Raw genomic sequence first — 25,865 nt, 5'->3', positions numbered from 1 at the left:
AATTGGCGTTAAAGCTTTTTTGAATTATCATGTTACTTTTTGAATATTACAGTCAGCATATAAAATATAAAATCATATTCGTTACTGTAATCAATAAAAAAAATTTCCACGTGTGCAGTTATTCAATTTTTTTACGTTCGCTATTTATTATTATCTGTTCTAATTTTTAATGTGTAGTTTGCAGTAAACCCTTCTATTAAGGAGTTTTTTTTTCAGTCATACATAATTAGATATACAGATTCATTTAACAAAACACGTCACCAAGGATTGCCATAAATTAAATATTATCCCTAAAAATATCCTACATTATTCCACCCGATAAAAACGTCAAATTAATATCGAGCAAGCACCTCATCGCTCAACATGTTCATTCTGCCCAATATCATTATTCATAACAGCCATGGCAAAGTGGCTTTATCACCATACACCCTTCTCATTAATCTTATCAGTGTAACAAGTGAAAACGATTCAATTAAATATTTTAGAGTATCTGCTCACTAAACACTTGACTGACTGTACATAAAAGATTTGGTTTTGGTACGATATTTTCGTCAATAATCTATTACGTGATGTATGATATATAATGCCTTCTTGCACTACCCACAAATGCTTTGTTCCTTTTTCCCAACCATTATCATCAGCAATACATATTCTCAATTTGGGAGGCAGGTTCTGAGTACCGTCGCTCCGGGAACGATTTATTGGATAACCAACACCTCTGTAATAGGTCACCCCAAGTGGTACGCTAATTTTGGTGATTTAGCAGGGGTGCCCGGGTTTAAGTGTTTTAGGATGCGCCAGGCCAGCTGCGTGGAGTGCTAGATCGAGAGAGACTGGTTTGGGGAGACCATTTGACCTCTCCAACTGGTCTCTCGACCCATCGCCATGCGCCGCATTGAGAGGGATATATTCATACGTCAGTCACTCCTAGACACACTGTTCCCTAGATTCCTACACAACCTTCATACCTATTACCTTCCCAGGACTTTCAATCCTTCCTTTCCTCGAAAAGACCCTCCACACAGCATCACCAAAAGTGACATAGGCCCTGATTATTTTCCTCAGGAACTCCGGTATGGGGTAAATATTAAAAAAATGAAAAATTAAGACCATAATATGAATAACTTTATAAGCTTTCTTTACAAATGCTATCCACTGACTGTGGTCCATTCGTCTATTTTTTTATGTCCTGTCAGCTGACATGATTTTAACAATTTCAACACATATTCTTCAGTCTTTGAGACCTGTAAATTCTTAGGTCGGTCTCATGCCTAATTAGGTATTCGAGTTCATGATCTATCTTCCAGTAGTTCTTGTTTCTTTTCCAGGTTCCGTCGTCTAGTCATCTGCGCCTTCTTCAATCTTAGCTCCATCTCTAGTGCGGGCTCAATGATACCCTTTTTCTTTTAATTCGTTTATAAGGGTGTTGCGGCAACAATATCTTTCCTTGAAGTACTGTTCTACCAATCCAGCTCTACCATTCTCTTGTATGGAAATAATCTCTAGGCCGTGCTAATTTATTTTATGATAGGTATTACTCTCACGCCTACCATATTTTGATGCATTGCATGGCATGCACATCTACGATATCATTGGTGGTACTTTTATCAAAAGAATAAGTTTTCCCAGGCATCTTTGCTAACGATATTTTTTAATAAATTTTAAACTCTAAATGATTTTCGTCTGTTTTATTTCTCAGTTTTTGTATACAGAGCATGTGTCATTTAACACATACACGCAACATCAATAGGCTTCCTTGCAAATTATGTTACCTTCGGTAGTATTCTAAATCTCGCAAAGTACCTCTGCAAGAAAATTAAATTAATTCCCGGTATGTTTAATCAATTAATACGAAGAATAAGAAAGAAAACAGTAATATTATACCTTCTGAGTACGTATAAAAATCCGGCATACTTTCTGCTGCACACAAATCCTCATCTATTGGTAAATTAGTGACATTTTCTACACTGCTTAAAGTCGTCATTTCACTAAAAATATCACTATTATTCGTCATTATCACAGAGTTCCCTTTTTATTAACACATATTTTTTGTTATTTTTCACTAGCAATCACAGTCCAAGTACACTGATTCTTTAAAAAAAATAGATGAACAATTTTGTTGGACAAACTAATTTCTTTTATTAGACGCACCTCTTAAATTTTATTTTATTGTTTTTTGAAAATACTGACAATTTCATGTTGCCAATAATATTGTACTTAGCAGACTGCCATAAAACTATGTAAAATAACGGAACATTTTTTTGTAATCTTGATCGAGTGTATTTTTATCAATATTCGGAAAAGATAACTGAACCGGGCAAGTGTATTTTTCTATGTGGCGTTATTATTCGTGTGATTAACTGAGATATAGGCAGTAATTTTTATCCTCACTACTTTTGTATACAGTTGGCCAAAAGTAATGTATGGCATAAAACTACAACATTCATTTTTCAGAAGGACGTACAGAAATTACAATAATATCTTTTCAGACACTGATATTTTCCATTTTTCCTTAGGTCTATTTACTAAATATATTTTGTGAAAAATTAAATAAAAATTGTTATTGACGAACCCTCTACCCCTGTTATGTGTAAGATATTTTCTTCATTCATCTTTCAAAGGCATTTATTGTTTACTTATAAAAATCACCCACCAATCTCCCCTTAGTATTCCTTATTTACTTTCTCTCAACAATTCTCGCATTTTCTCAGTTCTATACAAGTTCATAGACTTGAATGACTTCAATATTTGAGATTTCCTATTCCCGTATAGATTTCCCATAAAATCATAACCATCTCCCTTTACTTTAACGGCACATAGCACTCTCTTTAGGGTGAATTGCCTAATCCAAAAAAAAATATATATATATTTTCTCATTTGAATTATGTGGTGATTCTTTCTTTGATTTTGGTCATGTTTTAACATTTTTATGATGTATGTAAGTATTTTATTTAATAGCAAATGTCCTATTCGACGTAGAAAATGTCCTATTGGACGTATGAAACATCCTATTGGACGTGGGAAATATCCTATTGGACATAGGAAATGTCCTATTTGACATTGGAAATGTCCTGTTGGACATTGGAAATGTCCTGTTCGACAGTATAAATGTCCCATTGGACATAGGAAATATCCTATTTGAGATTGGAAATGTCCTATTGGTCATTTTACCGTGCATTTGAAATGTCCAATTGGACAAAGGAAATTTCCTACTGGACATTTGAAATTAATAATTTAAATAAATAAAAAAGTTGTACTTTTATTAAAATTGAAAGTCTATTTTCGATGCGTTTCAACCATGTAAGATGTAATTATTTCAATAAAAAATATAGAGCTTTCAATACACATTTTCAACTGGAACTTGAAAACATATAAAATGCGGCTTACTAAACTGATATATTTTTTTAATTTTGTGAAATAATTCTATCATCTTCGTTTATTTTATGGTTTATTTTATTGTTGTTAGTATAATCATGCGAAAAGTGTATTACTACTAACTGTCTGTACTTGTTTTTAAGCATTTTGTAATTCCTTGTAATGTTTATTTATTTTTTATATTTCTTTGTCAGTTATAAATAAATTGTGTAGGTGAAAATACTAAATCAATAACTAAACTTAAGAACTTTAACCTTGGTACTTTGTTGCTCTTGAAAATATGCATAATTACTGTTAATGCTTAAGGCGATGCACTACGTCGTGTAATATTTTAAATTGAGCCGCTATCAATAACAACCCTTACGTAGATGGCGATAACGTTTAAATTCCCGCTTAACACTATCCGCCTGTTTTGATTTATGCATGAAAAAAACATGGCCAAAAAGTGCCTTTTAATTTATTTTGTGGATGCTTAGGCATAAATATATTTTTTTTTTCGATCATTTTATAAATAACTCAATTCGCCATATTATACAATAAAATCATAACCGAAAATGGGTTCGTAAGTAGGAGATTTTGAACTTTAAAGCAGTTTTTATAGGCCTTATACATTATTTTTTTCTGGGCTTATAAAAAGCTTTATCTAAAAAATACTCGATTATTTCAAAGGCCAAGATGTATTCTACTCGCAGTATTTAATTAAAGCATCTGAAACATTTCTAGGCGACCAAATTTTCAAACCAAAAACACATGATTTTGCATTACTACGTATGGCATCGCCTTAAATGAACGACTTTTTGTTGCTTAAATAAAATAAATAAATTTCTGCACCGGGATGAGATACAGAGTCGAATTAAAGTCGATGTAATGGAGTTTTTTTTAACAGTAACGTTGTGGTTTACATTCATTGGGATATATAGATAGAGTCTATATTCCTTGCAAAATCAGTGTGTAGTTCCCGTGCGGAAAGTAGTAAGGATTGTGTGGCGGCAGTCGATGTTGCCCAAATCCTTCAGACCGCGAACGCACTCAACGAACGAAGCCACGCCACCGCCCGGTACATTTGGGCTAACGGCGCGCCAACTTCAAGCTCTCCTTAGGTTTTTAACATTAAAAAACCAATTTACACGTCTACTAATTATGGTTTAAACCCTGTTTACCGATGAAATGTATTTACCATTGCTTTGCCTATCTTTTCCAGTAAGGCTGTAGTATTGCAGCGTGTTTGTCGGCATTTTGAAGTGAAGTTACTGAAGTCCGTGGTATCTCACAGCGGACAATGAACCAATGTAAGGCTAGCTTTAGACTTGTAAGTTTTTTCGTAAATTTACGACTTCTAGCCAATGGGCGTATTGGATTTTCAAAATGCAAGATGCCCATTGGCTAGAAGTCGTAAATTTACGAAAAAACTTACAAGTCTAAAGCTAGCCTAAGTAGTGGCCCATACTTCGAACGCCAATGTTCGCTCTATGTATAGACCTCAATTTATATAATATTGAATGGTGAAAGATGTCGGCGACGCCAGAGAAAGACATTAGCAACAGCAAAGCATTGCGGGTTCCACTAGTAAAATATTTTTATTTTTTTGAAGGCTTTTATATCTTGCAACTTTTATTACGCATAATTTATGTAACAAATATTGCCATAATTTTCGTATAAAAATTAATTCGATAATATCAGACATTATTCAACTTTTTTAAATCAGGCCATTTGCCTACTTTGGTTTGCGAGCCTCTATTTCAATATTTAAGATTTATCTTATCGAGGCGGCAGTCTATGTAGTATGTACTATACTTATCATGTGGATTGTACAAATAAACTATTGTATGGATTTTATGTTACATGTTTCTAACATTACATTAATTTTTATTATAATGGTAGTAGTTTGTAATATTAAATTGGTAACTAGAATTAAGAAGGTGCTACGAAGTTTTACAATGTATCTATATTAAACAAAAATATATTTTTTCTTCATATGAAGCGGTTACTTTGTGATGTGACATTATAATTTAAAATTAAACAATAACTTTGTAAACATCACTTATAGGTAAATACTTAATGTCGACCGGGTTTCGCTACAACCGTAGCTTCATCAGGACAGTATTATACTGTCCTGATGAAGCTACCGCAAAACCCGGTCGACATTAAGTATTTACATATAAGTGATGTTTACAAAGTTATTGTTTAATTTAAAAAAATATATATTTAATTAATTACATAATTTCACTTTTGTTTTCGGTAATGAATCATTTAGTGCAAATCTTGGAAGCGGAAACTTACCTACTTCCCGAAAACCGATATTTTACATAATTTATAAGTAATTAATTAATATTCTATCAATAAACGGGTAAAAAAACTACAGCAGTCAATAAACGAAATACTCCTACGCGATCGGTATTTGGCGAGATTGGTAGAGTTGTTGACTCCAGTGTTTTGGGAGGAAAGTTTAATCCTCAGTCAAACCTCAGTGATCGGGTGAGGCGTGTTTAGGACGCGTGACGTGCCAGATTGGGGGAGGCTGGTTTGGGGAGATCTTTTAGCCTCTCCAACTGGTGTCTCGGCCCATCGCTTTACACCGCAGTAGGAGGTATATATTCATTCGTCGATTCCTACCCACCAATCTTACCTTTCTAGATTTTTCCTTCCAAGTACTTGAAATCAGAATATGCTTGGTTCCTACCGGAATGTCATTTATCCTCCTCCCACCTCTCCGCAACCATCACCTTGCTGGAAAACTATTTGAATTTGGGACAAGTGTTAGTTACGGTTGTTTAGAAAACAGAAGAAGGATGGGACTACCTTGGAAGCGAGTTATTTGTGTTGTTAGTTATATTATATAATCTCGTTTTTTTAAATTAAAATGTGGAATTTGATTATCTGGGATACAAAGTATTGTCTTAAGAACTCATTCGTTTTGTTATGGTGATAATAACATTCAGGCATCGCGGTGGAACTAACTATATTGTGGTTGTGTTGCGTGTTCATTTGCAGAGATAATTAATGTAAGTGTTTGGTTATTTCGTTTTCCTTCCATACCTTGTTCTTTCCTTCACATATTATCACCCAATACCAGTAAAAATCATTTTGTATCGTCTAAATTATTAACAGTCTATTTAAAGCTGTAATTCGTAAGCCCTTTCGGATGCAATACCCTGCATGTAAGTATTTGACTATGTTTTTATTGGTGTAATATGTAAGTATGTTTTAAATTATAGGTTTATCAGTTTCTCTTTTTATTCTTCTTACCGTTTATATAATCTGTATGTATTCTCCTACGTTTCTTTTTCTTCTTATTTTATTTATTAATTAAGCTTTGATACAAATCGCATTACATATGATACTGACCATAAATTCCATACATATTTTATCCGCCATAACACAGGGTCATCCTTAGCATGGCGAACGAAATTACTTTTTTTCAGGCGGAACAGTAAATATAGACACGTATTCTGACGGTATTCAAATAAAAAAATGATACATTGAAAGTTTTTTTATGTCTACATATGCACCACACTCAGATCAAAAAAATATTCCATTACTTTAAAAGTCAAGATTTATCTAAAATATTTCTAAGCCATAAAATTTTCAAACCAAAAACACGTGATTTTGCATTACTTTTTAGTGCTTCGCCATAAGATTGTTGCGTTGTGTGCGACATCTTCGATTGCTTGGATTACTAGGAATCCACACAATGAAAAACTCGATTATTAACAAGTAACAACTTATTCAATAAGCGTATCATGATATTCATGTATAATATGATAAGCCCGTCTCTTCAGATTCTTATCAGTGATCAACAGATTTAAAAGGTCCCTGTTAGTAAGAATTCTAAATAAATTTCTTTAGCAACTGTCACTTGTCATGTTTTTTTTTTCAAAATATCATACATATTTTTAAACCATTACTTTTCTGTCTTACCAAGATCGGAGAAAAGCAATTTAAACTTTTTTAAGCGTTGCTATAATTTGGGAGCTTACATTCAATCCTTGAAAATAATGAAGCAAGGACTGAAGGCAAACAGCCACCTGTAAAGATTTTTGTATAATAAGTCTGCAGGAAGAGTTTTGGGAGGCCTAAACTCAAAAGTTAACTGGTTGTTAATACTGTGGGCGTCTGATGTGCTTTTTGCACACCGATTCCCTTGTGGAAACTACATCGGGACACATATAAAGATCTTTACTTCACACGATCATTATTTTTATAACTACGGTTGAATACAGATAGTTGCCATTAGAGAATATATAGTATGGGGTGGTACCAAATAGTCAAAAAATCGCAATATCTTGAACATAACCATTGACCACATTTAGTTTTTGCTGTTTCGTCAACAAATTATCAAAAATAAAAGCAAAATTCACTACACTAAACACGTATTTTCTCAATATTTTTAAAATAAAACTAAATAAACATGCAATATTTCTACATAAAACGATGACCGTCGACAGGACATAATAGAACAGGTTCTTTTTTTCATCGCGAATCCACATGAAAAGACGACCCTTGTTGAATCCGGATAAGTCTTTACATATGCAATAGGCATACTTGAAGGAGGCAGCAGGACACCACCAGAAGTGGTGACGTTTCGTCGAGGAAGCCAGGAGTCTCTAAGGATTGTAGGGCATAACATAAAATATTTTTGAGGACGATTTCTTCACGTTTCGATGATATGTTTTGGCTGAGTTTTAAATTATTGCTGAACATCGAAAGAAAGAAAAAATACTCCCTCTTATCATTTTTTTATTTATTTATTAGTAATATTCTAATGAGAATGTATGTATGAGTATGGGGAAATACATTTACTTTAATTTTGATGAATAAAAAAATATAATTTTTAACAGAGTTAAAATTATATAAATGAATATCAAAATACAGGCAGTAGATGAGTACAAAATATTCACGTAATTAATTTCGGTGGTTGGAGTATTTGTAGATCCTCAAAATGAGGGGTAGATATAAATATTATAAGTGGGTATTGAAGATTTCTCCTTTTGGGATTCCGTTGAAGGGGTCACCATTCTATTGGAAAGCAATATAATACATATATTAATATGAATAGAATAACACTAAATGTACTTATATTAATATGATTACATACTTATAAGCATCTCAGGTACGATATACACAAATAATGGTAAGAAGAAAATTCAAAGAATGTAGCAAATATTTCAGATTGTATATGACTGTAAATATCACGGAATTTAATAATTGTAGGATTTGTGGAGCTAAAAATTTATGTAATGAACAAGGACAATAAATTGCTGCAGAATAATCAAGAAAAATATTCACGAAATGAACTATATTATGTTGGAACTTTATCGCTTATCTGAATTTTTATTCTTTATTATAAGCTTCCGCTAAATTGGCTAAGCAGTTTGTTACCAGGTCAACTTCATAATATTATTTATAACACTAAAGCACAGGTGTAACGAGAAACCACAATATAAAAGAAGTTTAACATTTCAAGTGAATACAATACAAATGCATAGACAGAGATTTATATAACACAGGTAACATACTCATGGACATAAACACACTCAAAGGCGCAAACATACCTTATAGGTATATTTATACATAAGATTACATGAACACAATAAAAGGCACACAACATACTTAAACACACTCAAAGGCATATTTATACATAAGATTACATGCATAGAATCAAAGGCACACAACATACTTAAACACACTCTAAATATACATAAGATTACATACACACACATTCAAAGGCACACGACATACTTAAACACACTCAAAAGCATATTTATACATAAGATTACTTAAACACACTCAAAGGTTAACAACTTACTTAAAAACACTCAAAGGCATAAATATACATAAGATTACATACACGCACACTCAAAGGCACACGACATACTTAAACACACTCAAAGGCATATTTATACATCAGATTACATACACACACTCAAAGGCAAACAACATATTTAAACACACTTAAAGGCATATCTATACATAAGATTACATACACACACTCAGAGGCGCACAACATATTTAAACACAATTAAAGGCATATTTATACATAAGATTACATGCACAGAACTAATGAATACCAATGTGTTTAGAATCAATATCAGTTTAAAAAATCTTGATCTATTAGCCATGTTTTAGAGTTCTGTGGTGATATTTGAATTACTTTTATATGTATTGTCTTCTTATTGAATATAGTAGGTACAAGAGAAGTGAATGTTCGTTGCCCGTATTTATTCGTAATTTCTGTAACCTTAATTTTGACTAAATATTTGTTTTGTGTATCATCTACTTTTCCTTTATATATAGAATCCGACAGTAGGTTTGGGCACATAATTTTAAACCATAATATCCTTCGAACAAGTAATATATTAACTGTCTCATGTAATATATTAATATCACTTCTTTTGTGTATAAAAAAAATATTACCAAAATATATATATTGATAAGAGTTTTGGATTGTTAGAATATAACCTATACTGAACGGGTTTTTCCAAGACGATATTCCGTTTCCGGACTTATAGGCACGGAAAATTCAATTTTGTAAATTCGCCCCGCAATAAATCGTTAACGTTTGCAAATTACATGTTACAATCACTCACAGACAGACCGACAACCGAAATAATAAGCATGTTTTAAGATTAGTCTTGTTAATTTCGATAGAAAGGGCGGTACATAATAAACCTACTCAAAATCATGTTCGTAATTTTTCCATAAATTTATTTTCTAACTAAATCGCGCACAGTGCTCGTAAGTACTTAGTTAATTTACGATTTTTTCAATATTTATTTTTTTCAAGTTATTGCATTAAACTTGTACATAAATATTTGTAGTCAACATTGAATACAAAATACTAGCGATATGCGAAGTATGTTTCTCAGCCTTTTGTGCAAGGAGTCTGCGGATGGAATATTGTAAATTTATGAAAATAAATCATTTTGAAAAAATATTTTTTCACATTAAATATTATTATTGGCTAAAAGAAGAAAAAGCGCAACACGGGATGATACCCCAAAAATCAATCGCGATATATTATAAATTGGTTTGAAAAAATAGTATTTTTTTTATTTTTAGGTGTTGGAAAATAATTTTATGTATTATCTTTTTTAAATTACCTTTTTATTTATTTTTTTCGAACAACTTTGTTGTAATATATCCATAAAAAGTCGTATCAAAATTAAATACCACCATAATTAATTCAAAGTCCTAAAATTAGAAATAATTAAAAGTTGTAGGTAATAGGCAAGTTTTGAGAATTTTACGGCCAAAGTATTATCGTGATTATTTTTTGGGTTACTATGCCGTGTCGCGCTTCCTCTTTCTTTCGACAACTTTTCGGAGAGCGTTGCTAACTGGTAATAACGCAAAAATTAATCACGTTTACCTTATGATTCCTTCTATAGGCGAAACGACTTCATAAAACAAATATTTGAAAACATGGAGTTATTTATTTAATCTAAGTACGGGAAGTTTAGAGAATTTGAACAATTCCTCAAATTAGTTAATTTTTAAGTTCTGTGAACGATTTTTTCAAGTTCTGTTATTATTTTAGTCCTGTCAAGCAACTGGCCCATAATGATATAATAACAGAACTTAAATATCACAGAACCCGAAAATGAACATTTCAATTTGAAGAATTGTTTAAATTCTGTGAAACAATCCATCCTTAATGTCGCTTCTCAGAATTTTTCACTTGTAAACTAAATGGTATTAGTTATTAGTTACTTAGTTATGAGAAGCCTTGTGTTTGGTCTTTCTAGGTTTTTGACTAATTAATTAGTTCAAGATTATTTTAATTTTATGGGTACATACAATTTATTAGTTTTTGTACCATCTTTAAATTACAGTATTTTTTTCGAGATTATTTGTTCGTTACGTCTGCATTCTCCTCTCGAGCGATGGGTGTTCGGTTTTTGATTCGGCAAATATAAATATGGTGACATAATAACTGGCTACCGCGACACCTAGATTTCACCGTTTATCTTATATTTTTAGGTTCTATAATTGTTACACATTATGGCAAGAGATCCCTTAAGATGTTCTGCAAACTTTCCATAGTATGCCAAAAATCTTTCTAGTGGTTAATCGTCTATAAAGCACTCCATTATGTAAAAACGCCTTTATTTCTTCAAGATTGTCGATATCGAATTCCGAGATAACCCACATTCCAAGCTTCATTCAATCTCTTCAAAAACCGCAACTTAATAATGGCGATATGTACTGATAAGTGATTACAAATGAAACAATTAATTATTAGGGCCTATTTACGACCAGTGCTGTTAGTTTATTAATGACACAAACTTATTTCAAAAACCGCAACTTAATAATGGCGATATGTACTGATAAGTGATTACAAATGAAACAATTAATTATTAGGGCCTATTTACGACCAGTGCTGTTAGTTTATTAATGACACAAACTTATATAAATGTATTGATGCTTGCATTAAAATAATTAGCAGTCAAGGTTAATATGTAATGGCGTGTGATAAATGAGGTTGCGGATTTTTCACCGAATGTTAGTCTGTAGTTCGCTGTACATTTGCGGCAAAGGACCCACCTGTGCTCCTACAGAATCATTATCTGGGAGACGTCTTTTGTATAATGTCCTAGTCCATACGCTTAGTACCATCATTTCGGTGATCAGAAGGCAATTGTAGAGTACTGTAAAAAAAAGGTCGATTTAATAATGCACCCAATAGTGCAAATACCCTCTTTATGTTGCTCTTTCCTATCTTATTTTATCACAAACAAACAAACCCTATCGAGTACACAGATAAAATTACTTTGTAGTGAGAATAGACAATTAGCAAGCCTTAAAAAGGTTGGTCTGCCGGTGCACCTCTTGGAGGACCTTGCAGTCATGAAAAAAGTGAACGAATTTTTTCATAAAAATTACGTCCTAAGGTACATGAACGGTGGTTCTTTACGATCGGACGAAAACGACGGAAACTTCCGAACCGTTCCATATACATAGTACATTGACATGTCGCATATTAATGATTTAAAACAATCCTAAAGACATAATCTGTATCAAACACACAAGCAGTGAAATTTTTGTTTCACTATGGTACAACAAGTAGGAAATACAACGAAGTAGAAATATATTGAAGCAGTTTTACAACTATTTTGTGTCATGCGTCAACAGATAGTCGCTGAACTGTCTGTAAATGACTTCGAAAACAGTCAAAGCATAGTGGAGAATGTAGAACTCCCACTAGTGTACCTAACTGATAAAAACATAGAAGGTGGATTACGTATAGTTTAAGTTTACATTAACTTGCTAACTTCCCCAACAATATTTCTTGGCGGGATAAGGTGTTGAAAATTTAAATCAAGCATTCCTGTTAAGACTACGATGGATATTAGAATATAATAAGTACAAAGATAATGCATAAAATTCTTTTGCGCTCTTTCTATTTCGACGATAAATATGGTTCTCAGATGGGGCTCAAATAGTAGAACACCGAGCAATTTTGTTGATTCATACGTTCTTCGTACTGCAATTCCACTAGTAGATTATCTCAAATTACGAAGAACAAACCCAATACATCATATCATGTGGTATCCATTCAATATTCAACTATTTTAATATTATTTTAAAGGTAGTTCTTACAGCTTGCAAACACAGTTGGTGTGATAGGCGGATTACACGGCAAGACGTTAGCCATCACCAGAAACCTGGTGATGATCCCCAGCAGTTGGGCTGATATAGGCACCAGCTGAAGGGCTATGAACTTCCCATTCAGTGAATACCCTTGTGGACCCAATGCTTTCTGCATTATGTTGATCAAAATTGTAAGGGCCCATATTCCTGTGAATATGGAGGTAAGTGTTATGGGTTGGATGTAAGCCACGTTCACTTGGTATGGATTCTGAAAGGAAAACAAAACTTCGTGAGAAAAGGGACAGAAAAAGGACTCTATGGCTTAAAAAAAAATATATATTCATAAGTTTTATTATACGTAAAACGCCAACACATTAAAATACATCGTTCGGTTGGTACAACTATAATCTACAGTGTAATTTTCGTTCGTATTAATGCAGGTTTTTAAACACCGGAAAATTATTTATCATGTGCGGTTATGGATGTATTTTTGCACTTTCGTTCAATACAATAACATTCGTGACGAAATTCTAACATTTTGCCTAGTGTTTTTCAGTGTTGAGAGGAAGCTACAAGCCAAAAATGTGTACATCCTTGGTATAACTTATATTGTAGGTAATCGGCATTAAAATCGCTTGACAAACGGAGTTTAGAAACGTTGGATTTCAAACACAAAACTGGTTTTTATTTATTTTTTAAATAATTTTATAAGAAAATAAAAATATTAATCAAGTGAAACTGTCACAGATAATCTTAGCTATAATACTGCATTTGTTAAAGTGGTTTCCTTTACGCGTGCATGCATTTATATTGATAAAATATATTTTTTAGTAGTTTACATTTTTATTTTTTATTGAGTAATTTATTATTTTATTTAGGAAAACCTTCAATTTATCTAAAGCATATTTTTTGGTATTCATAATGTATACCAATTCGTTATAAAGATTAATCAAAACAGTGATTTGGCATCAAGCTTCGCCAAAATCGGTTAATCTTAGGAATACAAAACGTCTCGATCCCCGTACAAAATACAGCGCCGCGCCAGTTGGAAAAAAAACGTTCGCGTTTTGATACTGTGACTGATGACGTCATACTTCACGTCGCGCGTCGATAGATTTGGTGCGATTTTGGGAGGCTACTGATAATATCGAACATAACAGTCCTATCGCATCACCCTTAAGATTATTTTTCATAAAAACGGCGCCACACAAATATACAAACCATCGGAATATTATCGATTACAGTATTCGCCTATCTACACTGCCTAAGCGTCTATTAGTCACCTTGCCTCCAAGGTGTAGGTTAAGCTGTCAATACGCACACATTTTTGCGTAATATCGTTCGGTATGCAAAATAACTGACTTATTGATGAATGGGGGTGAACTAACTAAGCTCTTAGAACTGAAATAAATCGTAAACACGATCCGTAGACTTCATAAATTCACATAAGACGCGATCAATTGATTCCAATCCAGCATTGACAACAAAAATTGTTAGTTATGAGTTTGACTTATGACCTTTTTAGTATCGAAAATTTTATGCCGACTACCAATGTACATTAAAGTTGTTACATATTTCACTTCGACGTTGTCAATTTATTCGTATGTTTAACTTTTAAGTAGCTGTCTGACATTTAGGTGTGTCAATTCATAGAAAATACCTCCGGTGCTGGCAGGATTTGTAATTAAAAGTCGATTTATAATTTATTGCATAAGCAATATCGGTCTGGATATCAGTAATGCGACCGTGCTAGGGGGTATAAAATCATCGGTAGTTATTCCTATCAAGCTGATATTGTAAATTTATCGATTTTACTGTACTAGATCCCCAGGGGATAATATAAAAACATTGTTTTTTTAGCTCACATAGGAAAAACTGACAAAAATCTTTGAGAAAGACTTCCGAAGCCGCTCGAAAGTTAAAAACCATTTCGTGATTAATTGATTTCATATTTATAATTTAATGAATGATATCATTTTTTTAAATAAGGCAATAAATTATAGATAACAGAAGCGGACAATTCGTTATCATGTGCGTATGTTCGAAGTTATTCAGAAAAAAAATATATCAGTATAAATGAAATGAAGATAAATAAATAACTTACCTGATACTCTGCCCACACTACAAGAAGAAACAAGTAAAATATCCCATGGACCACTGGAAGCTGTAAAACCATAAGTCTGAGCATCCCTAGACTTCTCCTGAAAAAAAATCATTTTGCTAGACCTCAAGGTAACGACTGTCTGGTGAAAATCCCTGTGATTCAGTATTAACTAATTGATTCGGGAGTTTTGTGAGGAAGAAAAAATAAAGGTTGAACAGAGCTTGTAAAATTGGACTAGGTTCGTATGTGCGAAAGCACCATGATACAATAATACGCGATCAATTCCCATGTTCAGTCCTTCTTTCTTCAAAAAGACCCTTCACATAAATCTCCAAGGATGACAGGCACAGAGAGAAAGGGCCCTCAAGGACCTTCAGGGCCTCCAGTGGGGAGTACTGAATGGTGGTCTCTCAGAAGGGTGGGCTCTCAGAATGGTGTACATTAGGGTGGAGTGATTTGACTATTTTGAATTATTTAATTTAATTTTTAATGTTTTTTTTAAAGGTTTACCGCGCCACCTGAAGATGTCATCGCAGTTCAATAAAATCTTGTGATATTTCTCATATAATGTTGGGTCATTCAATAAACATACAGGGATTTCGAAAAACTAAATATTAAAAAAAAATCACTCGGTCCAATGTACAGTTTTTTTCAAATAAGATACTTTTCCAGAAAATCAACGTTATGATTCTTGACTTTATAAAAAAAGACTTCTACAACCGCTTTGGTAATTAAAATTTAAAAATCGAATAACTAATTAAAGGTATGATATGAGTTTTTTTTTCTTATTTTCGTGATTATTTTTTGGGTTGTTATGCCATGTATCGCTTCCTCCTCTATCCAACATTTCGGACGGCGTTACAGTGTCCGCAGGACAGATCTGATGGATCGACACTATAACGCTGTCGGAAACGTTGGCCAAAGAAGTAAAAATAAAAACACGGCACAATAACCCAAAAATGAATCACGACAATAACGTATATACGATATGACACTGTCGAAACGGTTTTATTGCTGTGTCTTTCTAAATAGTCTAAAATCTCCACCCTCAGATCTGTGGCTTGCTTCTAAAGAGGCAAGCGATGGTTTTTTAAATTTCACGAGGTCTGCGTAAAGTTTGTATCTCTTAGCAAGTTTTTTCTTGTGTAACATTGGCCCCCGAAAATGGAAAATTCTTTTATTCCGAAGATGACCCAATTTTGAGGCGTCCAAAAATATATTTCTAATACCTGACATTGGCCATTTTAGAAGTAAGCCACAGAAATATAGATATGATAAACTCTACTCTTCTTGATGAATCTTACTTGCTTACTGCCAACCGCGGCAGAATTGAACAGCACGGCCAACAGCAACATGGCTGAGCTTTCAATTCCAGAGTCTCAATCCCCGCCTTCCTAGAAAAAAACATAATCCGTCTTACTCATAATAGATATTACGGGGGGATTAGAACAGGTAATAATAATAATAATAATAGTAGTTAACTTTACACATAATCACGCGCATGCGTACTGCGTATACCGGCCGTAATACCGCAGTATTAATGGCTGGTAGATTTTTAAACCGTCCGACCCCTAGGATTAGGGACTTATTAATATGGTATTAAGACGGAGATCGCGGATTTTCTTAAATATCTGTTTGTTTTGGAAAATATCGATCTGTCGCGCAAAGAAAACCCATTGGCAGCACTACATCAGAGGAATATTTTAAATCTAAACCATTTACAAAAGAAAACAAGGAACGCATAATCAAATTGGGCAAATTTCGAAGCAATTCAAAGCATACCGAGTCAATGACATCGCAAATGTCATCTGAAGAAACGTGAAGTTAGCAACTAAACGTGAAATGCAAAAATTACCATGTTTTTGAGGATCGGAACAAAATGATGACAAGCTAAAAAAATCCTGCTTGAATATTCTTATAAGTAAATATTTCAAAATGAGCAGTATACGGCCACCTCACCGTATAGCTATACCAGCGATGCAGCAGCGTATTACTCAGCGTGTGACTATGATAAACAAATTACTAAAACAACTTACAGTAGTAGTTTTTGATGTTTGTTTACTTTTATTTATTTTATGGCGAGTAAATTATATTAAATCTTTCGTCATTTTTATTTTCTCTGTAGTTACATAGTTTCTTTCCAACTGTCACAAAGTTTAACTGGACAGTCATGATGTCACGATGGCGTCATAAATATTTTTAACCGAATCATATTTTAACTGTTTAAATATGGCTGGCTTCTTGACTATTACAAAGAAAAATACAGTATTTACATTACATTGACAAATGTATATTTTGGAATGAATCTCTTAAATTTTGCGAGCATGCCAAATATGTTATTTCCCAACTGTTCGGCTTCAATGAGTCTATGGAATTGTGAAGCTGAGAGGAGTGGGGAGGGAAGGGAGATGAGAAATCGGAAGGTTGAGAAGTACCTGGCTATTAGCATTTCAAGCAACGTTTCCATTCTGAAGGAGGATCGTTCACCAGAGAATAATTTACTTAGAAAGGGTTGGTTCACAGAATTTGAACGATTCATCAAATTTCAAAGTTAATTTTCAAATTCTGTAAAGGTTCTTCTGTTGTTTAACTCAACTGAAGTAGAACCTTTACAGAACTTTAAAAATTACCTTTGAATTTGATGAATTGTTCAAATTCTGTGAAACAACCCTCCTTAGAGAACCTACAACTTTTCAAAATTCAAAATAATAAGAAGATAATATATTATTATTTTGAGTATATACAGGATGCAAGAATAATTAACCTGTGGAACGATGAGTCTCTGGAGAACATTCGAGCATCGTAATATGATTCTTTTTAGAATAATTTGCGATGCCATTTTGACATTAATGCTTCGAAAAATGTACGAAAACACCATCAGAATCGGTTGGGATAGTATGACGTTACAAGGTTTTAAGGTTCCAATAATATTTTTTTCTGTTTTATGCTCTGGCGTTCAACAGGTTAAGAAAAGATAGGCAAGGGAAATGATGAAATGCAGAGACACGTCCTTTTATGGTGACATGTAAAATATGTTGCAATACGTTGTTTTTATGGTAACTTGTTAATATGATGCTGTACGTGGTTTTTATGGTAACTTGTTAAATATGATGCACTACGTTGTTTTTATGGTAAATTTTTGAATATTATGCTATACTTGGTTTTTATGGTAACTTAACATGGTTTGTATGGTTAACTATGATTCTAAATGTGTTATACGTCAAAATAAATCAATTTATGAACGGTTCAATCAAAACCGATTAACGCATTTTAATTATTTTAATTGATGCTTACAGTATATTAATTTATAAAAAAATAATTATATTAATAAAAAATATAGAACCTGATAAGTTCTGCCTCTCCCCCGCAGTAGGCAATGAACATGCAGAACAGGTGATACATGGCGCACATGAACATCGCCTGGGCTGCAGTTTCAGCCAGAAGATGAGCACGTGGAACGAGGATTGCGCAGAAAGTTACCAGTGCTACTACCTGCAAAGGACGATATTATAAATAGAGGAATACACATGAGAGAAACAGATAAGTTTAGGTCTATGGCACAGATGATGGAACGCCATAAACATCTATCTATCTTTAAACACGCTCCTTGATTCATCCCCTTGTATAATCAGCAGTTAGTCAAACTCCTTACTTAACCCGAATCGAAAATTTGTTCCCCTTGATCGTCCCATATCTTCCTGGGACTTCCTTGGCATCCTATTCCATATTCTCCTTTCTTGTATCCCCTCGTCACATGAAACATCTTTCTGCGACGTCCCTTGCTTATTCTTCCACCCAAAACTCTTTAATTATTATTCTTTCTTCATCTATCCTCTATATTGTTCCCATTTAACTCATTTGCTCTTCTCCGTCATATCTCTACTCTGTACCTATACAGCATTTATTTAGTACTATTTATCTGCTAGTGCCATGTATTGTCCCGTTTCTATCAAGATTGATTTTTGAACAACTAGACTTGTCTCGTTTCGTTTTCACAATCAACTACTACATCCAGTTCTCCATTCATTTAATTTCCTGCATTTATCCTTCTGGTAATTTCCTTACATCCCTTGCTATACATTTGGGAACATACCTCTTCATAATTACACAAATTCACTATCTTGATCCAAGGATTCACCGTTCACAAATATTTCGGACAATATTTTCGTGTTCCTACTTTCAATTTAAACTAAATTTGACGGTATTTATTTAGAACAATCAATTATCTCACCCAACGAGAATATTTTATATTGTGAGCTTTACAAAAGTTTTCTCGAAAATTGCTAAAGTTCTTACCGGATAGACGCTGATGATGATCGAAGTTGGCGTCTTGGCTCTCGAAGTAGTATTCTTCAGGACATGTCTCAGAGTATCAAAATACATAAACGAAATTATGAAAATAAATAATCCAGCCATTGCCATGAGAAGAAGCCCAAATATGTCGATGGCTAGAAAAAAAAACAAAAAATTGTAATATTTTTACAATACATATTTTAGGCTACTTACAGATTTTCAAACTTCTCTGGCACAGTGAAATCGATAACTCTACAATGTGGGATCGACAGGCGTAACTACCAATGATTTTATACCGATCCATAAAGCCTTACGTCATTACGATATCGACGAAATTCGTCATCTATGGTTAGTTGATTTTCGCAAGCACGGTCAAAATATGATTCCGACAGTCGGTTGACAAAAGCCGCTGCTTTTAGCGAGAGGCCTCTAAGGTATCGGATAAACCACAGATGAATTAGGTTTCACTTCTCATAACATATTCCGCTACGATAGAAGTACCACTGCCAGTACCAAATTAAGAAGAGGAGGTAAATCCATAACTTCGTCTAGTTTAAAAAGCAAACATCAAAACATTGAACAACTTTTCGTCCTACTCAAGACGAACTTACGAAAAAATATTATTGGATGTGTTTATATTCCATCCGGATCGGTTACGCGAATATACGAATACCACATTGAAGATGTTGAAGCCTTCAAGCAGAAATATTCAGAATTTAGATTGCTGCTAATCGATTACTACAATATTCAAAATATATACTCGGCTACTCAAATTAATAATCTAACAATCCATTTTAATATCTCTGCTACTGCTCTTCAAATAATAAATATGTCAAATTTCCTAGGACTTAGTCAAATTAATAATGTAGTTAATTCTAATCACCACATTTTAGACCTCGCATGTAGTAGCGATCCTTCAGTAAAATTATGTAAACCAATTGAACCCCATTCTCCCCGTAGATTCCCACCATCCACCTTTAAACATCACCGTTATATTAACAAAAATGTTGAAAATAATCTTGAATCTTTTTACTCCATCATAGCTATCGATAAATACATTCGCTCAACTCAAATCAAACCATCAAAGTTTCCCAAATGGTTTAATAATGTTTGACAGATTTAATAAATACTCAGTTAGATGAAAAAAATATTTTATCTGAACAGCAAAAAGGTTGTCGCACGAAACATATGTGATTTAAAAAACAATTAGTAATTGATTCTGTAATTCTAAAACAGATTCAAACTGGAAAACGTAATTTACATACTTGGTATATAGACTACCAAAAGGCTTTCGATAGTGTCCCGCACTCGTGGCTGATCAAAGTATTAAATATATATAAAATTAACCCCATTATCAGCTTTTTGGAAAATATTATGTCCTTTTGGAAAACCAATTTACTTTACAAAATGTAAGAAAATAGTAGTACCGGGATTTCAATTAAAAAAGGGATTTTTCAAGGAGACTCATTGAGTCCTTTTTGGTTTTGCTTAGCATTGAATCCTCTGTCTAAAATATTAATTAAAAGCCCTTTTGGAATAAAACTTAAGGGTAATAAAATAAGGAAAGTAGTAAAATTTCGCATTTATTATTTATGGATGATATAAAATTATTTTCGAATTCTGAACAAAATTTAGAAAAACGATCAAGGTAGTTAAAAACTTTTCAGATGATATTAAAATGACTTTTGGTTTAAATAAATGTAGAACGATCCATATAGAGAAAGGCAAAATTGTAGATGGGGACGAGACTATATTTAGAAATTTCCAAATTACTAGTATGACACGGAATAAGGTTTATAAATATTTAGGATACCCACAATCAAATAGATTAGACCATACTTGTTTTAAAAATGATATTTGGATTAAATTTCAGACTGGGATCAGAAAAATTAATAAAAAATTAATAATAATAATTAATAATAATAATAATAATATAATGATTTATTGCCTTCTTTTCATTGGTAACATATAGATATAATAATAAACCTGTCATACAAATTCATGGCCTGTGTCCAATACAAGTGGTGTACCTCAAGGGACTTATTTAGGTCCAATACTTTTTACTGTTAATTAATGATATCTGTACGGGACCAAGTTAGTGAAGTTAAACAAGTATTACTTTCCCGAGTACTCTCGGATGAGAAGTGACTGTTTGCACCAGTTACTTCTCTATTTATTGGACAAAATTATACATTAAATTTCATACATGGTCAATGAGAGTAATTAGCAATCACCCTTATCTCTTCACTGTGTTGAACAAGCAAAACATTAGTTTTTAAATGTATAGTGGCGCCGAAAACCCATTAATATTAACTATAGCAGTCGCACATTAAGGATGTGGGATAATATTATAGTATCATATTTATTTTGACTCAGATATCTTAATGGTTTTACCAAAAATATTAAGGACATCGTAAAAACTTGAGATCTTGTTATCTCATAATGACTTTGGCTCTGTACGTCCGATATAATATCTTTACAATATTTGATAAAAATGTTGAAGTGAGAGACTTTAAAAACTTATCAACATTAAAAATCTTACATTCTTCCTCAGTTCGAAGTCAAGTCGAATATAATTCTTCTATCTGGTCCCCTCACTTTAAGATCCACTCCGATTCCATTGATAAATTCATCATAAATTTCTAAGATATATTAACTTTAATCTCGGTATACCAATAGAATACATAAATTACAACCATTTGATGAAATAATGGGAACGAGTTATGTAGATATTCACTTGTATCTAGATTACGTACAGTTTAAAATGCGTTTAACTGCACGGAATATAGTTAAAAGAAGGCTATAGTAACATCCTCAATAATATCAATAACTATAATTAGCATAATACTAATCTTCTGCATTGAATTTCTATACAGTGTGTATCGGCACATACCCGACAAACTTTAACCAGCTATTCATTAGCACATTTGGAGTAAAAAATGTTACGGACACTTTGCTGTCCGGTAACATTTTTTTTCAATTAAAAACAAAAAATAAATAAAAAAATCCACACCCCGTCATTTTCATTGGCATTGTTTCTCGTGTTCAACAGCTGTTATTAGCAAGTGTGTCAAAAAGCGTCTTCACTCTTCCATACACACTAAATAATAATAGTAAAAAATGAGATGAATGGTGCCATGCCATTTCGTTGTGATTGTAAAAGCGCGCCAATGTAGGTACGTACGTAGGTACATTATTCAACGAAACTCGAATAAAATATTGGCAGATGGGTTTTCAAACTTTGACAAAGGATAATTCAGTGGTGACATGTGGTGAAAATATGAATAAGATTTTTTTTATAAAAAAAAATGTTACCGGACAGCAAAGTGCCAATAACATTTTTTACTCCAAATGTGCCAAGGAATAGCTGGTTAAAGTTTGTCGGGTACGTGCCGATACACCCTGTATAACTTATAGCAGCCTTTTATTTCTCTATTACTGTTTGTAGGTATTAAGCTATTGTATATGTCAAATGTTTGTAATATCCCGTATGGGCGTATAAATAAAAAAATATGTACGACTTTTTGTATAATGCCGTTCGTTATGGAAAATAACTAACTAATTCATGATTGAATGTGAACTTACTAAGCTCTTAGAGTTGAAAGAAATCTTATACACGACCATGGACGATCGAGATGATTAATTGATTCCGTTCCAACTTGGAACAACAAAAGTTGTTAGTCGTAACTCATGAACTAATTAACTCTCTTTTAGTGTCAAAAAGTATATGCAGACTGCCAATGTATATTGATGTTTTTATTTCAAACCGACATTGTCAATTTATTAGTATTTTTAACTTTTAGTAACTTTTTATATTGCCAGCGTATGTCGATTTGCATCACCTATATCAGTCTGCGTATCATTAGTGCGTCCGTGCTAGCATGATTACTGCAAAATCGTCGGTAGTTATGCCAAGTAATTCTTCGATTCGATATTGTACAGTTATTGATATACACTGCCAACTCTAGAGATGTTTGATTTTCCGAAATAGATCGGTGTAAAATCATCCGTTGTCGCGCTTATCGATCCGACATTGTAAAGTATTTGGCAAACTATCGTCCATACTAACCTTCCAGGCAGTCAAATAGAAACTAACGAACGAAGGACCTATTTTTAATCCACAATAATATTATCGTCGTCCCCGTCTATACAGATATGTCTGTATATTTGAATTATCCATCATATTAAACATTTCACAAAAAGTTAACATATACCTAGGACAGAATAAGTAATGTTGACAATATTGGTGAAATTATTTTATAAAATTGTGGAGTGCACTTAAAATTATTTAGCTTACAAATCATCAATAAATGCGTTTCTCTTTTTTTAGTTGGAAAAGAGAGTTTACCTTATGGTTTAAATTGGCACATGGTTAAGATAAACAACCTCGGTTACTTCACCTAACAGATAAGATAATAGTAACCAATAACATAATATAATAAGTCAATGTTGTGATAGCAGTACTGTGTGAACATCAATCTACGTACACTTGCCGAACTATTGTTTTATTTAGAAACAACAACAAAATACTTGGGAAATCAGTAGGCAGGTACCATTAATATTCAGTTTTACGTTGGTACGTACCGTCCTTTTTAAAAAGCAAATTAACAATTTAAGCAAATAGACCATCTTATATATCTGATATTATACAGGGTGTATCGGCAAGTACCGACAAACGACAAACTTTAACCAGCTATTCCTCAGCACATTTGGAGTAAAAAATGTTATAGGCGCTTTGCTGTCCGGTAACATTTTTTTCCATTAAAAACAAAAAATAAATAAAAAATCCACACTCCGTCACTGTCATTTGCATTGAATTTCGTGTTCAACAGCTGTTATTAACAAGTGTGTCAAAAAGTGTCCTCGCTCTTTCGCACACACTAAATAATAATAGTTAAAAATGAGACGAATGGTGCCGTGCCATTTCGTTGTGATTGTAAAAGCGCGCCAACGTAGGTACGTACGTACATTATTCAACGAAACTCGAACAAAATATTGCCAGATGGGTTTTCAAACTTTGACAAAGGATAAAACATTGGTGACATGTGGTGAAAATATGAATAATAATTTTTTTATTAAAAAAAAAATGTTACCGGACAGCAAAGTGCCCATAACATTTTTTACTCCAAATGTGCTAAGGAATAACTGGTTAAAGTTTGTCGGGTACGTGCACCCTGTATGGTTTATAAATATTTCAGTTTACAAACCCTCAGCGTATGATTTAAAGTCAGGCATCTCTTCATCCTGGCACAGATCTACATCTGTGTCATTTTCAAAAGCAACTGAATCATTTTGCATTATCAGGTCTTTCTCAAAATCTCCCCCGTCCAGAGTCGAGTTATAAATCATTGTTGTGGTCATTTTGATCACTAAATTCAGCAATTTTCACTTTAAAATATTGTCAACTCGCTTTAACAACACCCATGACAGCGATAACACTTGAATTGTAAACACTTCGCGGTGATCTTCAATCAGTAAAACCTACGAATTTCGATTCTCCTGATTGAGATCAAATTAAAATCGTCAATCAAAAAATGATCTAGTAATTGTCTTTGATTGACGACTTATCACCAATAAACTAAACAATGCACTTTAATTTTATATTTCTTATCATTTGTGAACATCTGAAAACTGTGAGTATTACAAGTTTGTCTGTAATGTTAAACTCATTTTTAAAAGTGAACACGTCCGTTGTTTTATATTTTAATTACTGAACCCTAATCTTAAAGCAAGGGCATTGCGACGTGCGTTGCTCTAAGCCCAGAAGGTAACTGAGTTTTTCTTTCAAAATAATCATTTACCCACTGTCATATCCTATGGCCGCTATGGGGGCACTTGAAATCTGAGATAATTATTTAGTGTATATTTACTTACAGGTGGAACAAAACTCACGAACGCCTAATTAAATATTTGGATGACCACGATAGGGAATTTCTTTATTCATTCCAGATTTTCGATAACAGAATTGAACATAGGTATCCACAAAATGTTAAAAGATAGTATTATATAATATAGGAATGGCCACAAAAGAGAAAAATCAAGTCATAGAAAAGCATTTCTAGGTGGAAATATTGATATTCTTTTGAATGCAGCTATAACTTTGTGGTTATCTACTATAAATAAATGAAACAATGTTACTTTGTTTGAACAACCATTTTTTTCGGATTAGCCGTTGCTTCTTCCGGGCAAAATATACTAACAACATATCAAGACAATGGGTGAACATACTATATATGTATTAATAAGTGTTGAAGTGGGAGTGGAGGTAGGACTAGGGATTAGTGAAGAGTTGATGTTGGGATGATATAGAACGGACGGTAAAGGAGACATGTCTAAGATGGAACTGTAAGACGATATTTTTTTGTTTATTGATAAAGGACTCATTATTATTAAGGTATTTCTAACTAGGTTGTTCCGAAACCGGTCAGGGTAAAAAAAAAATATAGTGTTTTTTTATGCAGGAAATATTGATATTTATTTCCACTATAAGGGATTTCAAACA

General features: G+C 33.0%; 1 protein-coding gene across 1 annotated transcript; it reads right to left on the bottom strand.

Annotated features, from left to right (window-relative positions):
* Window positions 1-8,288: 8,288 nt before the first annotated feature.
* On the bottom strand, window positions 8,289-24,762 carry LOC149415278 (organic solute transporter subunit alpha-like). Its single transcript, XM_089642590.1, has 8 exons — window positions 24,571-24,762; window positions 19,367-19,518; window positions 18,414-18,562; window positions 16,375-16,464; window positions 15,071-15,167; window positions 12,976-13,234; window positions 11,920-12,023; window positions 8,289-8,391 (listed from the first exon to the last, which is right to left on the bottom strand). Exons 1-8 carry the CDS (start codon window positions 24,722-24,724, stop codon window positions 8,335-8,337), a joined length of 1,062 nt encoding a protein of 353 aa, XP_089498716.1. The 5' UTR covers window positions 24,725-24,762; the 3' UTR covers window positions 8,289-8,334.
* Between the last annotated feature and the right edge of the window lie 1,103 nt (window positions 24,763-25,865).

This window comes from Hesperophylax consimilis, chromosome 18, assembly GCF_061612785.1.
Source record: "Hesperophylax consimilis isolate HC1 chromosome 18, BYU_Hcon_1.0, whole genome shotgun sequence".
In the NCBI taxonomy this organism is placed as follows: domain Eukaryota; kingdom Metazoa; phylum Arthropoda; class Insecta; order Trichoptera; family Limnephilidae; genus Hesperophylax; species Hesperophylax consimilis.
This window is presented reverse-complemented; position numbering and strand designations above follow the sequence as displayed.

What these genes read in the sequence shown, in the direction of transcription:
- LOC149415278 (XM_089642590.1), bottom strand. Translation starts at nt 24,724, where the DNA reads ATGACCACAACAATGATTTATAACTCGACTCTGGACGGGGGAGATTTT. An exon ending in TCATCATCAGCGTCTATCCG is followed by an intron (nt 18,563 to 19,366) that starts GTAAGAACTTTA and finishes CGTCCTTTGCAG; the next exon opens with GTAGTAGCACTGGTAACTTT. An exon ending in ACCAACTGTGTTTGCAAGCT is followed by an intron (nt 12,024 to 12,975) that starts GTAAGAACTACC and finishes TTTTTTTTACAG; the next exon opens with TACTCTACAATTGCCTTCTG.